Source organism: Puma concolor, chromosome A2 (genome assembly GCF_028749965.1).
Source record: "Puma concolor isolate L17-30 chromosome A2, mPumCon1.1.hap2, whole genome shotgun sequence".
In the NCBI taxonomy this organism is placed as follows: Eukaryota; Metazoa; Chordata; class Mammalia; order Carnivora; family Felidae; genus Puma; species Puma concolor.
The window spans coordinates 14,446,245-14,461,527 of NC_141668.1; the positions used below are offsets into that span (position 1 = coordinate 14,446,245).

A 15,283-nucleotide genomic window follows, 5' to 3' on the forward strand; every position below is an offset into this window, starting at 1 on the left:
CCCTAGGAACAATCAATTTTCTGCTGTTGTAGGTCTTTTCTGGAGCTGACTTGAAGAAAAGAGTACATCTCTTTACCCTGCTGTTTGTCCAAGAGTGATACATTTATTTGGGGTAAACTTAAAAATTAATTTATTGCCATTTAAATTTCTAACGATGGAAGACTAGGGAGCCAAACCTCCCTCACCATTACTAGCCCCTCAATAACCAATTTTCATATCTTCAGCATGAGGTATGTGAAGATTTTTAGGTACGCTAACCAAGAAAGGCTGTGTCTACACTTTTCAGAGAGAAGAAACCAATTGGCTGGGACACTGATATCTCCTGGCTCACCGGAGAGGAATTGCATGTAGAAGTGTTGGAAAATGTTCCACTTACAACTCACAACTTTGTATGTACTTGTACATTTTTTCTCAGTGTCAAAAACGTTCAGGTTCTTGTGCATGAGTTTTTATTTAAGGAATATGCAATATGGATGAGTTATTTAGGGATTGATATTTGACCTAGGTTAAAATCAGTTCTTTAAAAACTTCATATTTAAACTAGAGTTTTATTTTCATCATATACTTTCTTTTTAACTTGAAAAAGCAATAGATGACTTTCATTAAAAGGAACTAAAAAGAAGGGGCACCTGGGTGACTCTGTAAGTTAAGCGTCCACTTCTTGATTTCAGCTCAGTCATGATGTCACAGTCGTGAGGTAGAGCCTGCTTAAGATGCGCTTTCTCTCTCTCTGCCCATCCCCCGCGTGCATGTTCTTTCTCTCAAAAAAAAAAAATTTTTTTTTAAAAAGAACTAAAAAGAAAATTTGAATGGTACAGAAGTATATCAAGTAAAAAAATGAAAATAAGAGGGTAAACATTTGTTATCTTGTATTCTTCTAAACTCTTCCTGTATATACAAATGTGTGCTTATACCTGTGAGCCCAAAGTTTTTTCCTTTCTCTTTTTTCCTTCCTTCCCTTCCCATTCTTTCCTTAAATGAAATATGGAGTCATATTCTGTATGATATTCTTCACCTTAAAGAAAAAAAAAATTCAACAGTGTATCATAGATCTCTTGCCACATCAGTACACCTAGGTTTGTGTTTATAGTGATTGCATAATAGCCCATATTTAACCATCCTCTATTAATAGACATATAAGGGGTTTTAAAATCTATTTTGTACAGGACTAAACAGAATTTTTGTGTACAGCTTGATACACTTGTGTAAATGTTTCTGAAGGATGAGTTAATGGAAGTGGAGTAGCGCTCCTTGAGGACCTCTCCCTTCATCTGGGGTTTGCATTTGCTGGAACCTAGCCTAAGCTAAGTGTCACCAGCATGAGACCTGGAATGTGGGACATCTCCACCTTAGTGATGAGGGTATAGTGCCCAGAGTTTGAGAACTTACCCTCTAAAGGATAGGCAGAAGCCTAGAGTAGAATGATCTGTAAGGCAGGAATGCACTTCTTACTTTCTATTATATATGGAATTTTGACAAGAGTTTAATTTTTCTAGATGGATAGTTATTGCTAATGTTTGGGCATCCAGTGCTTTCTCGTGTGCTTTGGTGATCAGTACAGCTGGACTCCTAAAGCAGATGAATGATGAGCTGATTTCCTTGGGGGTTTGTGCTTTCTGGGCTCCATTAGTGGTGAATAATTTGTGCTTCAGTAAATAAGACTTCTTTTTTTTTATGTTTATTTTAAAAATTTTTTATGCTTGTTTATTCTTGAGAGAGAGAGAGTGACAGTGCACAAGTGGAGGAGGGACAGAGAGAAAGGGAGACACAAGATGTGAAGCACGCTCCAGGCTCTGAGCTGTAAGCACAGAGCCTGACGTGGGGCTTGAACTCACAAACCGTGAGAACATGATCAGAGCCGAAGTCAGATGCTTAACTGACTGAGCCACCCAAGCACCCCAAATGTTTACTTATTTTTGAGAGAGAGAGAGAGAGACAGACAGACAGTGAGCAGGGAAGGGGCAGAGAGAGAGAGAGCGAGACAGAATCTGAAGTAGGCTCCAGGCTCTAAGCTGTCAACTCAGAGCCCAACGTGGGGCTTGAACTCGTGGACCACGAGATCATGACCTGAGCTGAAGTCAGAGGCTTAACCCACTAAACCACCCAGGTGCCCCAATAAATAAGGCATCTTTTTGATGAATGTTGTCAGTCAGATTTACTATGTAGCAAGTAGTTTTGTAATGATGACCTAGCAAGTTCATTACTATTTATTATTTTTTTAATTTGTAGAATTTGGAGTGGATAAATCTGAAGATAATTTTAAGTTTTTAGGATCCCAAAACAGTAGAGCTTACATTTCACAAGATTACTACTCTTTTTCTTAATTATTCTTCTTAGCTAGAAATCAGTTAAGAGGAGGTGAAAAATCTAATGTTAAAGTAGTGCCTCGGGAAGGTCCTTGCCACAAGAGAATAATGAAAACAAACTGCAGAGTATAAAAATCCTCACAACACAGTTGGAGACTTGCCAGTAAATATTTATTGAGAACTTTCCACTTACCACCACTGTTTCTGATCTGGGGATATAACAATGAATGAGAAAAACAATATCCTTGCCTTAGAGTAGAGAGACAGATGATTCAATAGAACATTTCATAAACACTCTTAATTACCGTGTATGTATAAAGTACAGTAGATGCACAGAGTAGAGACTCCTAACCAGGCCTTGGAGGATCAGGAAAGTTTCCCAAAGGAAGAACTATCTAAGCTAAGGCCCAATGGATGAGGGAAGAATACTCTCAACAGAAGGAACAGTGTAAAAGCATGGTGCTTACAAGCTCTGAAAGAAGTTCAGGGGGTATGGAATCAAATTGGAGAGGGAGTGGTTACAGTGCAGCAAGAGTTAGGGCTAGAGTAAGACGAGTCCAGCTCGTGGGAGTCTTTGTAAGGCATGTTAAAGACCGGACTTCTCTCCAAAATAATTGGAAATTGAATGCTTGTAAACAGGGGAGACCTGGGAATGGATTTGTGTTTTAGAACAGTTGCTGTGAGTGCCATGTAGAGACAGGAAAAGCCTGCATTCCGTTTAAGAAAGGGAAAGAATTCCTCTCTATGCTTCTCTCTGCTGGATCTTGCTGGCTACTGGAGGATAGCTGTTTATGCCTCCTGGTTCCATAGAATCCGTTATAAAAGCAGTTCCTTTGGTATTTGCCTGGGTTCCAGAAATCCCTGGGAACTGACAGGGTGGAAGTGGCAGGAAAGGTAGAAAATCTGCCTTCCCGTGCCCACTTTTATTGACAAGAGTATACTCATATTCAGGTACATGTCACAATTTATACTCCTGCGTACCCACATTTGCTTCTCGTTTCCATTCCTCTGCTTCCCTTCCTCCTCCCCTCTTGCCTTGTGTGTTTTTTTCTTCTGTACATACACAAACAGCCTGGTACACGTAGGTTTCAAGTAGAAGTCAGTAACAGGAAGAAAAACTGCAAGTGAGTAGATTAATGAAAAAAGAAATTAGGGCTTCATGAAACTGAACAGATTATCAGATGAGTGAGAAATGGTTAGCAAAGAGGATCAGGTGACTATAAAATAATTCCTGTGAACACGTTTTGTATTTTTCTCTGCTCTATCTTCTGAGATCCTGCGAGAAATACAAAAAGTCCTCACGTTGGCGAGTAATGGCCACATAAATGTTAAAGGTTTTCTAATTTCTTGCATATCCAGAGACAAATGGAAAAGTAACAAAGCTAAAAACAAGTAGTTGCCTTTTATATTCTCTAGAAAGTGATACATAGACCTTTTTAGGTGAAGAAAACAAGAGCCACTCTTGAAATCACTTGAATGTTCTCAAAAAGCTGGAATGTATCATGTGCCAAGATATCATTTTCCTGATGAGACATTATTGTTAAATATCTTTTTATCCTGCTAGATGTATGTTTATTGAAAAGAGTTTGGTATACCGTGGGTATTGAAATAAACTTACTGGCTCATGAAAGGCATTTGCATGGAATAGAAAGTTCTGATGTACATTATATATGGTCAGCATAAATACTGTTATATGAATATAGGTATGTCCTGGGTCATGATGTAAAATATACTTCTTACTATTGTTTGTGATTAAAACTGTCTGAGACACTGAGATGAATTAAGGGCATATAGGAAAGACAAAGGACAAAATAGTCACCTATGCTTTCACCACTCTGAAATAGCCTCTGTTAACATTTCGGTATTTATCTTTCTTATATTTTCTGCTTATTCTATATGTAAAACAAATACTCTAAAAATAATTTCTGGCTTCAGTGGTTATCAGGATAGAGCCTCCCTGACGCAGCTCTTATTATGTGACCCATGTCGTAGATCATTTGCCTTCTGACATGGAGTTCTTAAGTTTCCCATAGAGGAATGTTCACAAACCCATTTAGGTATTCTAATCCTCTAACTGATAATTTGTTAAAAGTGGTTCTTACTGTCTTTTAGGTGATTTTCCTATCCCGTATCCTAGTCCGTTTCTGTTTTAAAGCTCTTTGGGTGTTTTTTTTTTTTTTTTTTTTTTTTTTCCTATTACTAAGTAGTAACTTTAAGCCAGAGTTCCTTGCTTTATCAACCTCGGCCATCATTTACTGATCACTGATTTTATAGGGAATTAGCTCATTTGTAGTGTTACAACGTTACCTTTTTGTTCCCCTTTAAATAATATACCATCCCACCCCACCATGTAAAAATAAATAAATAAATAAATAAATAAATAAATAAATAAGTAAGTAAGTAAGTAAGTAAGTAAAATGCCATTGTTTCTTGTTCTGTCAGCAGCAGCAAGCATCACTTCTTTCGTGGTACAGTTTTTACAGTGTGTCCTCACCCTTCCTTTCACGCCTGTTCCCTCTTTCTACTTGTTATCTCTACACCTGCTTTCATGGAGTCAGGTTGAAAATAGTTTCCAGTCTCTTATTCACTTTCCATCTTCTTGACTCCTGAGTTTTCTAAATTGGATATTGAGTGGGAGATAAGTACATATGGTTCATCTCTTGCCTTGAACCCCCTGGTCTTCATTTTAATATCTTTGTGTGTAAGGCAGTTCTCATGATATGAACATATTAAAGATTTGTTATTTTAAGCAAGAGAGTGAATAAGTTGATTTCTAAAAAGATACTTGCAAGTTTTTAAAATGCTCTCTGATGTTTTTACTTTGCAGGTACGGAAAACGTTTTTCACCTTAGCATTTTGTGACTTTTGTCGAAAGCTGCTTTTCCAAGGTTTTCGCTGTCAAACGTGTGGTTATAAATTTCACCAGCGTTGTAGTACAGAGGTTCCACTGATGTGTGTTAATTATGACCAACTTGAGTAAGTAATAAAAAAAAAAGTCTCTTTTCTATCTACCATTTTACATTTAACTTTTCTTAATGTGAAACGAGTATCTTAGAATCTGGGAGTTTTCTTTCCAGTAGAGTTACAGGGAATTAAAAAAGGGTGGCTGGGGAATACAATGTAGCGTAGCCAGTACTGCTCCCCCAAATTTAACTCTGATTCAGCTGTACATTTCGTTTATGTGTTATATTCTCTTCTAATGAATAAAGTTCCCTTGCCCATAGACATCACTGATAGATGGTTTTTGGGAGGAGAGTGGTGTGATTTAAACTAAGTTAACCATTATATTTTTGGATCACAGATCAGAGATTCTGATCCTATCACTATTTTGTAAATTATGTGTGTTCTCTCTCTCTTTCTCTCTTTCGGTCTCTCTCTCTCTCTCTCTCTCCTTCAACCTCCCCCGCCCAGTTTATTTGAAAGTAAGATATAAAATCTTTGTACCCAGCGTATCTTTCTAAAACTTCTATTTGCTTTATGCCACAGTTTCTCTAATAGATTAGACTGAGTCTATTGTAATCTTTTTTGTTGTTGTTGCTGCTGCTACTACCGTTAAGGTCTTATTACTTTGCTTGATCACTTGAGCAAAGAGAATTCAACTCTGTACTTTAAAGTACATTTGATGTAATCTAACTTAGCAGTTGATACATTTTCTTCTAATTCTTTAACCATAAAGCATGATTTTTCCCCTCTAATATATAGAAATTTGCTGGATAGAACAATTAGTTCTAGATTATAAGCTTGCCTTTCAAAGTGCAATATAATTTTTTATAAATAAGCCTTTAGGCAAAAAACGACTAATTGAATTTAACAGTCATTTCTGAAAGTGGAATTTGATCTCAAATATTTCTGTTCACTCTATAATGTATTCTGGTGTGTGAAGCTTCTGGGTTTTGCACAAGTTAGGTTTGTTTTGTTTTGTTTTTGTTTTTGCCTCACAGTTTGCTGTTTGTCTCCAAGTTCTTTGAACACCACCCAATACCACAGGAGGAGGCCTCCATAGCAGAGACTGCCCTAACGTCTGGATCGTCCCCTTCTGCCCCCCCCTCCGATTCTACTGGGTATGACTTGACTCCTGCTGTTCAATAACAATGCTACTTGAGCTGGTTTCTTTTGGATCTTTTGGTTAATTATGAACCTTTCCAACACTTGGACTGTTAAATCAAGGATTTTTCTCCAAGTAACTTATTTTATCACATCAGACAAATGAATGATCACACAGGCAGATGTACACAATTTTATCACATCAGGCAAATGCACATGAATTCGGTAAAGGTACATGGGATTAAAACTGACTTAGACTCTTTCAGGACCAGCCTTGGAAAAAAATCAAGCAGCAGATCATTTAGAGTTCCTGCCTTGTGCTCATCACTTTACTAGGTAATATCAAATATAGAAGTCTGTGATTCCCATTTAGAAAAGCAGCATTAAACCAATGAGACAATGGCAAACAATTTAAAAATAGTCTGCAATTTATGACATAATATTTTAAGTGATGTGAGAAGGACATAAATATTACCATGTTTACCATAGAAGAGAGAATAGTGAGTATAGTCAAGAACATTTAGTGAAGAAATGGGATATGAATTCTAGAATGTGGATGAGCCCAGGGAATAAAAAGCATGATGATGGGTGGTGGGATGGTAGATTTGAGAGACAGTGAACGGAGGCTAATCTAAGTTGATAAGTAACATGTGTAAACCCAAATAATGAAGGGTGTTGAAATTCAGACTAGAATTTAGGCTTAAGACTTAACACAAGAGGGGGAAGAGGTAGTTTTTGAGCAGAGAACTGGCTGGTCAAAATGATTTTAAGGAAGGGATCACCACGTAGCAATGAGAGATGGATTGATGGAGAAATGTCTAGGGTGAAGAAGGCCAACTCAGATGCTGTTCATAGTGGAGACAGTGAGTGGCAATAAAGACTTGAAGTGGGCTGTATGGAGAAGGGATGGATATGCACAAAGTGTAAGGAAAAAAATTAATAGTATTGTTAGTTGTGGAGGATAAATGAGAAAACTGACTTTAAAGATAATATAAAGGCATCATATATTCAAGCTTCATAGTAGGAAAAAAAAGAAAAAAGATGATGAGTTTAATAGATATTAGTATTTTGTTGGAGAATTTCTTATATATGTCTGCATACTCTTTGTTGGGTTTGAGGCAGAATAAATTATACTATATTTGGAGCATATGGTTAAAAAAAAAATAAAGTCCTCACATGGCATTCTCTCTTATAATATTCCAGAGATAGTTAAGATCAGAAATATTTATTGTCAGTTTGAACCCTACTTCCTTCCTCTCTTCACAAGGTAATGCTATTTTTTCTACCTAGAGAGAGAAGACAGTAAGTGGATAATCCCAAGAGACCTGTAATTTTACAAAGCCAACCTTTCTAGAGGTTTCATAGGCTAGAAAATTTACTAAAGATTTGTATTAAGGACTGTATTTTTATCTACTTAGAAACACTAGAAAATGCAAGCATTTATTTATTTAGTCAGGTCATAACAGTTACCTGCTCTAGTGGAGTCATTTTATTCCTGCTGTCTCTATCATTAGTTCTTTGCACCTGTGTCTTCCTTAGGAGATCTAAGTGTTATTGTTTGTTTTTATTTTTAATTAACCTTCTGGCTATGGTATTTACTCCTGACAGTTCTGTAGACCATGATGCCTTTCCAGTGGCAGGTCCTAGTTCTATGAGCAGAGTTACAGAACACCATAATGAAATTAACTTGGTTTCTCTGAAGGTTTATAATGGTAATGATCCAGGGCAGGTGCCTTTCAGTGAAGGGATGCTGTCTTAAAATTGAGAAACCATTTGCCTATGCCATGAGTATTTTATGTATAACCAAACTGTAGTACCTTCTGGTCTTGAGCAAATGATAAAAAAGATATTCAAACTTTTGTTTCCCTGATGCTTTTATGTCACAAGTGTCTGTATATGCCTGTGAAAAGATAGAAGCCAATCCTGTTCTGTATTGCTGCTCCTTTGCATTATGTTAATAGTCTTTATAATAATTCTAGTGGTCATGAAGCACATAGAATAATGGATGTAACCAAGACATATTGGAGAAGTGATACATTGCCCAGTTTTGAATTAAAAGTTAGAGGTACCTCCTTTTCTGCTTTTTAAAAATGTTATGGAATGTGTGAATGTATAAAAAGTCAGCTTTTTAAAATTTACATATTGCTGGGGCCCCTGGGTGGCTCAGTCAGTTAAGTGACCAACTCTTGGTTTTGGCTCAGGTCATGATCTCACAATTTGTGGGGTCGAGCCCCACATCAGGCTCTGCACTGGCAGCATGAGGCCTGCTTGGGATTCTCTCTGTCTGCTTCTCCCCTGGTCGTACTCTTTCTCTCTTAAAATAAATAAATAAACTTTAAAAAATAAAATTTACAGGGGCGCCTGGGTGGCGCAGTCGGTTGGGCGTCCGACTTCAGCCAGGTCACGATCTCGCGGTCCGTGAGTTCGAGCCCCGCGTCAGGCTCTGGGCTGATGGCTCAGAGCCTGGAGCCTGTTTCCGATTCTGTGTCTCCCTCTCTCTGCCCCTCCCCCGTTCATGCTCTGTCTCTCTCTGTCCCAAAAATAAATAAACGTTGAAAAAAAAAAATTTTTTTTTTAAAATAAAATTTACATATTGCTGAACAGAAGGAGTCACATTGCTTCAAAGCTTTTAATCTTTTTTTTTTTTTTACCGTTTGTTTTTGAGAGGGGTTGGGGGAGGCAGAGAGAGGAGACAGAGGATCCGAAGCATGTTCTATACTGACAGCAGAGAGCCTGATACTGGATTCAAACTCAGGAACTGTGAGATCATGACCTGAGCTGAAGTCAGTCATTTAACCAACTGAGCCACCCAGGCGCCAAAACTTTGAATATTCTTTTTTTTTTTTTTTTTAATGTTTATTTGTGTTTGAGAGAGAGACAGAGTGTGAGCAGGGGAGGGGCAGAGAGAGGGAGACAGAATCTGAAGCAGGCTCCAGGCTCCGCACCGTCGGCACAGAGCCCGACACGGGGCTCAAACTTGTGAACTGTGAGATCATGATCTGAGCCGAAGTCGGATGCTCAACCCACTGAGCCACTCAGGCGCCCACCCCCCCCCCCACAACTTTTAATATTCCAGATTGAAAATAAGATCTAAACTAAGTGGTAATTTGCTGAAGAGTGTTAGAGGTAAAAATTTTTTATTTTTAATCTGATACTGCTTTAAAGAGGTTTGCAACAAGATAGGTAGAGGTGTCATTAGGAGAAAGCCAGTTACTGGCTGCCAACATACTTCACTGGGTATAAATTGTGTTGGTCCGGGTAAAGATGCCCTAGTGTGGAAATTCAATTTTATCAGTCCCCAGAAATGATGAGAGTTAGAGATACACTCGTTTAGAGTAACCAGAATTAGAAAAGACTGAATCAAAATTCTAGGTAATTCATTTCTTTGAGAAATATAGCTGTTGTATAGACCAGAGTTCTTGTGTTGGATGGACCAGCACTCCACTGTTGGAAGATATTTTTGAGAAACCAAATTATAATCCAAAGATTGCTTTTGTTAAGCATGGGATTAGCACATGGCTCAGGGGCACCTGGGTGGCTCAGTTGATTAATCATCCAACTCTTGATTTCAGCTCAGGTCATGGTCTCGCAGTTCGTCAGATCAAGCCCCATTTCGGGCTCTGCACTAACAGAGCAGAGACTGGTATTCTCTCTCTTTGCCCATGCTCCTTTTGTGCTCTCTTTCTCTTGCTCCAAATAAACTTAAAAAAAAAAAAAAAAAAAAAAAAAAAAGGACATGGCTCAGATGTTTAATGACATTAGGATATAATAACTTGAAGTTTCTCACAAAATTATAATACACTGGGCATCAATGCTAGGTAAATTGATTTCATGGACCACCATATGCCCTCCACTGGGTGATGTTAGATACCAGCTGCCAAATATAGTCTTTCTCATTTTGTGAATAGGCAGACATCGTCACTTTCTTATGTATCCATTTTTTTAGATAATAAAATTTATCAGATTAAATCCTGGTTTTCGTTTCTCCTACTTCTGAACCAATGCCCTTTGAATACATGTTTCTGCTTTGTTATAGACTACATGTTGCAGTCATAGTCTTAATTCAGTAACTTTCAAAAATGACTTGCTGTCACTTAATGCCTGCATCAGATCAATTATATTAGATTGATCCATTATATTAGGTTAATTAGAATGCCCTGTACAACTGTAGTTAATTCAGGCTTTTTCCACATTTAAGTCCTAACTTAAAGTATGCAGTTGCCTTGAGACTTTAAATTAGACTATAGTTTTTTGAAAGTAGGTACACTTTCCAAAACTTTTTTTAAAAACCATTTGTTATTTTTACATTCTTTTACCTGTTCTCAAAATCCCTTAGCAAAAGCCATATATTGGCTGCCTAAGGCAAAATTAAAGAAAGCTCTGTCACAAATTAAAAATTTTTCAAAAATGGGGCGCCTGGGTGGCACAGTCGGTTAAGCGTCCGACTTCAGCCAGGTCACGATCTCGCGGTCTGTGAGTTCGAGCCCCGCGTCAGGCTCTGGGCTGATGGCTCAGAGCCTGGAGCCTGTTTCCGATTCTGTGTCTCCCTCTCTCTCTGCCCCTCCCCCGTTCATGCTCTGTCTCTCTCTGTCCCAAAAATAAAATAAAAACGTTGAAAAAAAAATTTTTTTTCAATAATGACAATAAAAATTTTCTTAAGGCCAGGTCCATCAGTCTTAACCTGTAATTTTCAGTGGGTGATAACCAAGTCTTTAAACTACATAATATTTTATTATTTTTATTTCAGTTACAAGTGGACTGAGTATGAACAAATAAGCTCAAAATTTCTTTCCCTACCTTTGATAGCGTACTTCAAAGAGTAAAACAATAAATGGGTGGGGTTCAGATTTTGTTAAAATGCTTTATTCAGAACCTTAGGGGAAAAAAAAAATCTTTTTGTCACTATTTGGCTTTGGCTTTTCAAACCTTTTCTACTATTTTTTTCTTCCCGTACTTTCCTAAACCTGTCTCCTCACAAAATGTCTTTTTATTCCCTCCACATTTTCATTTTGGCTGTGTCTTAATAACCAATAAAAAATGATGATTAGTTATAGAGTTTGCATATTAAATGGGGTGGAATGAGGGCACCTGGATGGCTCAGTCGGTTAAGCATCCGACTTTGTCTCAGGTCATGATCTTGCAGTATGTGGGTTCGAGCCCCGCGTTGGACTTTGTGCTGACAGCTCAGAGCCTGGAGCCTGCTTCGGATTCTCTGTCTCCCTCTCTTTCTGCCTCTCCCCAACTCGTGCTCTGTCTCTCAAAAATAAACAAACATTAAAAAAAATAAAAGGAAAAAATAAAATAAATGGGGTGAAATGATACCAGTCTTTGTAGAGAGGCTGTGAGCACTGCATCATTCATTGGTCTTGATGGAGCTCATCAGGACAGCCATACCTTTTCTTTCACATGATACTTACCCTTCCCAGCTCCCTTGGATATTCTTTCTGAGGAGCCTAGACTACTCACAGGTATTTACAGTCTATTCACAAAATTTGAGTGTGCTTTGTGAGTGTGAGGTTCCTTTCAGGGCAATGAGAGATCGTAGAATTTGTTATTTATCTACAGTAACAAAATAGATCACTGTCACCTATTTTGATGATTTCATCAAAAGCAATTTTAAAGAAGATTTGCTTTAATGCTTATTACTTGATTCTCTTGCATCTCTTAATTATTGGACACGGTAAGAATGATAAAATATGAGAGGCTGACACTATAAGGATCATCTTTTGGATGTGCAAATGGTCTTTTGCTATTGTTCAAGATTTTAATTTAACTCTGTGTAAAGCAACAGATACATCTTCCAGGTCCTGGAATCCACAGGTGTATTTTCAAAACATAATTTCCTAATACTTTGCATAAAAATTCCATTTTAGTATCTAGAAATGGCAAAGGTAGAAAAAAATAGATTTTATTCAGTCAATCTCTAGTATTTAGAGATTTTTGTGTAACTTTAAAGAGTTTCTTTAGCTGATTAACTACAGGTAATTTCTAGCCATTTTTAGATTTCCCTGGAGTTCTTGGATAAGAATCAGTGTTCTTGTCATTAATCGTCCCTAGAGGGTCTGCTTCAGCAAAAGCAGCTCTTCAGTATTAATTATAGGCATATATTAGTTTCTTAAACACCGTTACTGCTGGGTTTTTAATGCTGTAAAGATTTTATTGAGAATATGAAAACAAGGAAATCTTTAGATCACCCATTTTTTGTTTTTATCTCTTTAAAGTTGCTCTGAATCTTATCTTTCAATGACTTGATTTTTCCAGGCCCCAAATTCTCACCAGTCCGTCTCCTTCAAAATCCATTCCAATTCCACAGCCTTTCCGACCAGCAGATGAAGATCATCGAAATCAATTTGGACAGCGAGACCGGTCCTCATCAGCTCCAAATGTGCATATAAATACAATAGAACCTGTCAATATTGATGTAAGTATCCAGCGTTATTAGAACTAAAAAAATTCAATTATATTTCTTTTTCTGCTACATTTATAATATAGATCAGAAATAAGTGCCATCTTTCAAGTGTCACAGTCATTAGGTGATTGACTTCGTGAATTAGTGATCAGAAAAAACTTGTCATCTTCTCTGATGGTATTAATACTTAACTGATGCCAAATTGTGGAGTTGTTCGGATTTGTTGCCTTGTGATATTGTTTCTGCAAAAGTCTTATCTTCATTTATTTAATAGATAGTCCCTTGGCCATTTCATGGTAAAGAAATAAGGGTACCATTGCAGCTTTTCTATTTGGATCAATTTGAAATCTGTATCTAAATTTCTAAAAGTACAGTTTTAAGTTAAATAACCCTTTAGGACTAATCATTACTTTATGTACAAGATATGCAAAGCTACTTTTTACCTTCCTTACTTTTTTTTTTTTAAATGTTTATTTTTGAGAGAGAGGGTAAGTGGAGGAGGGGCCGAGAAATAGAGACAGAGGATCTAAGCAGGCTCCATGCTGTCAGCACAGAGCCGGGTGTGGCGCTCGAACTCTCTTTTCTTTTCTTTTCTTTTCTTTTCTTTTCTTTTCTTTTCTTTTCTTTTCTTCTCTTCTCTTCTCTTCTCTTCTCTTCTCTTCTCTTCTCTTTTCTTTTTAACATTTATTTATTTTTGAGAGACAGAAAGAGACAGAATGTGAGCAGGGGAGGGGGCAAAGAGAGAGGGAGACACAGAATCCGAAGCAGGATCAGACTTCGAGCTGTTAGCACAGAGCCCAATGCAGGGCTCAAACTCGTGAGACACCTGAACTCGTGAACCACGAGATCATAACCTGAGCTGAAGTCAGACGCTCAACCGACTGAGCCACCAACGCGCCCCAACAGACTTTCCTTAAAGTAAATATTTTAGGGGCGCCTGGGTGGCGCAGTCGGTTAAGCGTCCGACTTCAGCCAGGTCACGATCTCGCGGTCTGTGAGTTCGAGCCCCGCGTCGGGCTCTGGGCTGATGGCTCAGAGCCTGGAGCCTGTTTCTGATTCTGTGTCTCCCTCTCTCTCTGCCCCTCCCCCGTTCATGCTCTGTCTCTCCCTGTCCCAAAAATAAATAAACGTTGAAAAAAAAAAAAAAATTTAAAAAAAAAAAAGAAAATAAAAGTAAATATTTTAGGCTCGTGGGTCATATGATTTCTGATGACAGCTGTTGAACTTTGTCATTGTAGTGTGAAAGCAGAGATAATACCTTATAAACAAATGGGTGAGGCTTTATTCTCATAAAACTTTATTTACAAAATAATCCAGTAATTGAGTTACAGAAGAGAATAATGTGCTCTTACTACCTGAGCTGTGGTGGGATGGGGGTCCTGATCTTGGAATTAGGTGTCATTTCTCCCAGAATTTGTGCTTTCAGATAAAGAGTGTAAGTTATTCCTAATCTCTGTAATAAGCAACAAAACAAAAGCTGCCAACCTTGTTTGCCTTGGAAACTAATTATATTTAAAACGGAAGTTAAAAAACTATTTCCCCACATAAACAGGGTACTAAAATTAGTGAGGTGGTTTTGTGTGTGTGTTAGAAGATAGGAGTTGTTCTCATTATACAGGCGTTCCTTATGTGAGTCTTCCTAGTTATATAAAGTTGAGTAGAGAAGCAAAAATTTTCCTAACAGGAAAATATTCACTTATTAACAGGCTACTTTAGTATTAGTCCCCACTCAGATATCCTTCCCCATCTAATACCAGTTTGCATTCCAACCCCCATACATCATTATCCAACATTTCAATGAAAATATAATGCAAATTGATTGCAAATCTGGCAAAAAAAAGAAAGAAAGAAAAGATTTAAAGATTTTATAAAGATAGTGAAAAATGACTTTGGAGAACTACTGAAATTACAAAAAGCCATTGAAAAATAAGGATACAGTAGAATTAAATTAGTCCAGGTAACAATAGAAAAGATCCTTAGAGATGACAATATAATAGGTTCTTCAAATGAAAATGATTTAAATATCAAAGGATTGTTAGAGGCCCTTCAGGGAATTGATGAAACCCTCTAAAATTTTTATAAAAATGATTATGCTTGCTATGTAAAAGATGAATATGAAAACGAGGATTTCAGTTGGTGCTATAGCTTTCGTATTATGAACAACAAAAAACGTGATTCCTGTGTTCTGATAATTAGCATATTGAAATTGTAACTTAAAATTTATTAAATATAAAAGAAAATCTTTATTATAAATTTTAATTTCATTTTTCAAGATGAGTTTCCAAATTCCAGACATCCTTCCCACTTTTTACTATGAGATTTTTTTCTCTATTTTTATTGGATTTATTTTAAGTGGCCTTTGCCTAATATTAATTTTTCTCAACTAATAAGGTCTAGGTAGGCCTGAATACAAAGAAAGAAAATAGTAGGAGAGGGAAATATGGGAATAATGAGATTGTGAAATAAGAAACCAAATCTTATTTCTAAATTAGGTCTATTCTCATTATGTTCAAAATTGTAGCTA

The 15,283-nt window shown here is 37.2% G+C and overlaps 1 protein-coding gene across 7 annotated transcripts in view; it reads left to right on the plus strand.

Moving 5' to 3' along the window:
- The window catches only part of BRAF (B-Raf proto-oncogene, serine/threonine kinase), a 167,253-nt gene that overhangs the window by 98,573 nt on the left and 53,397 nt on the right, over window positions 1–15,283 (plus strand). For all 7 annotated transcript variants that reach the window (XM_086688560.1, XM_086688551.1, XM_086688570.1 and 4 more), the window contains exons 5-8: window positions 287–389; window positions 5,134–5,282; window positions 6,248–6,367; window positions 12,612–12,771. In XM_086688560.1, coding sequence (XP_086544686.1) covers window positions 287–389; window positions 5,134–5,282; window positions 6,248–6,367; window positions 12,612–12,771 — 532 coding nt within the window. The remainder of the gene's footprint in view (window positions 1–286; window positions 390–5,133; window positions 5,283–6,247; window positions 6,368–12,611; window positions 12,772–15,283) is intronic.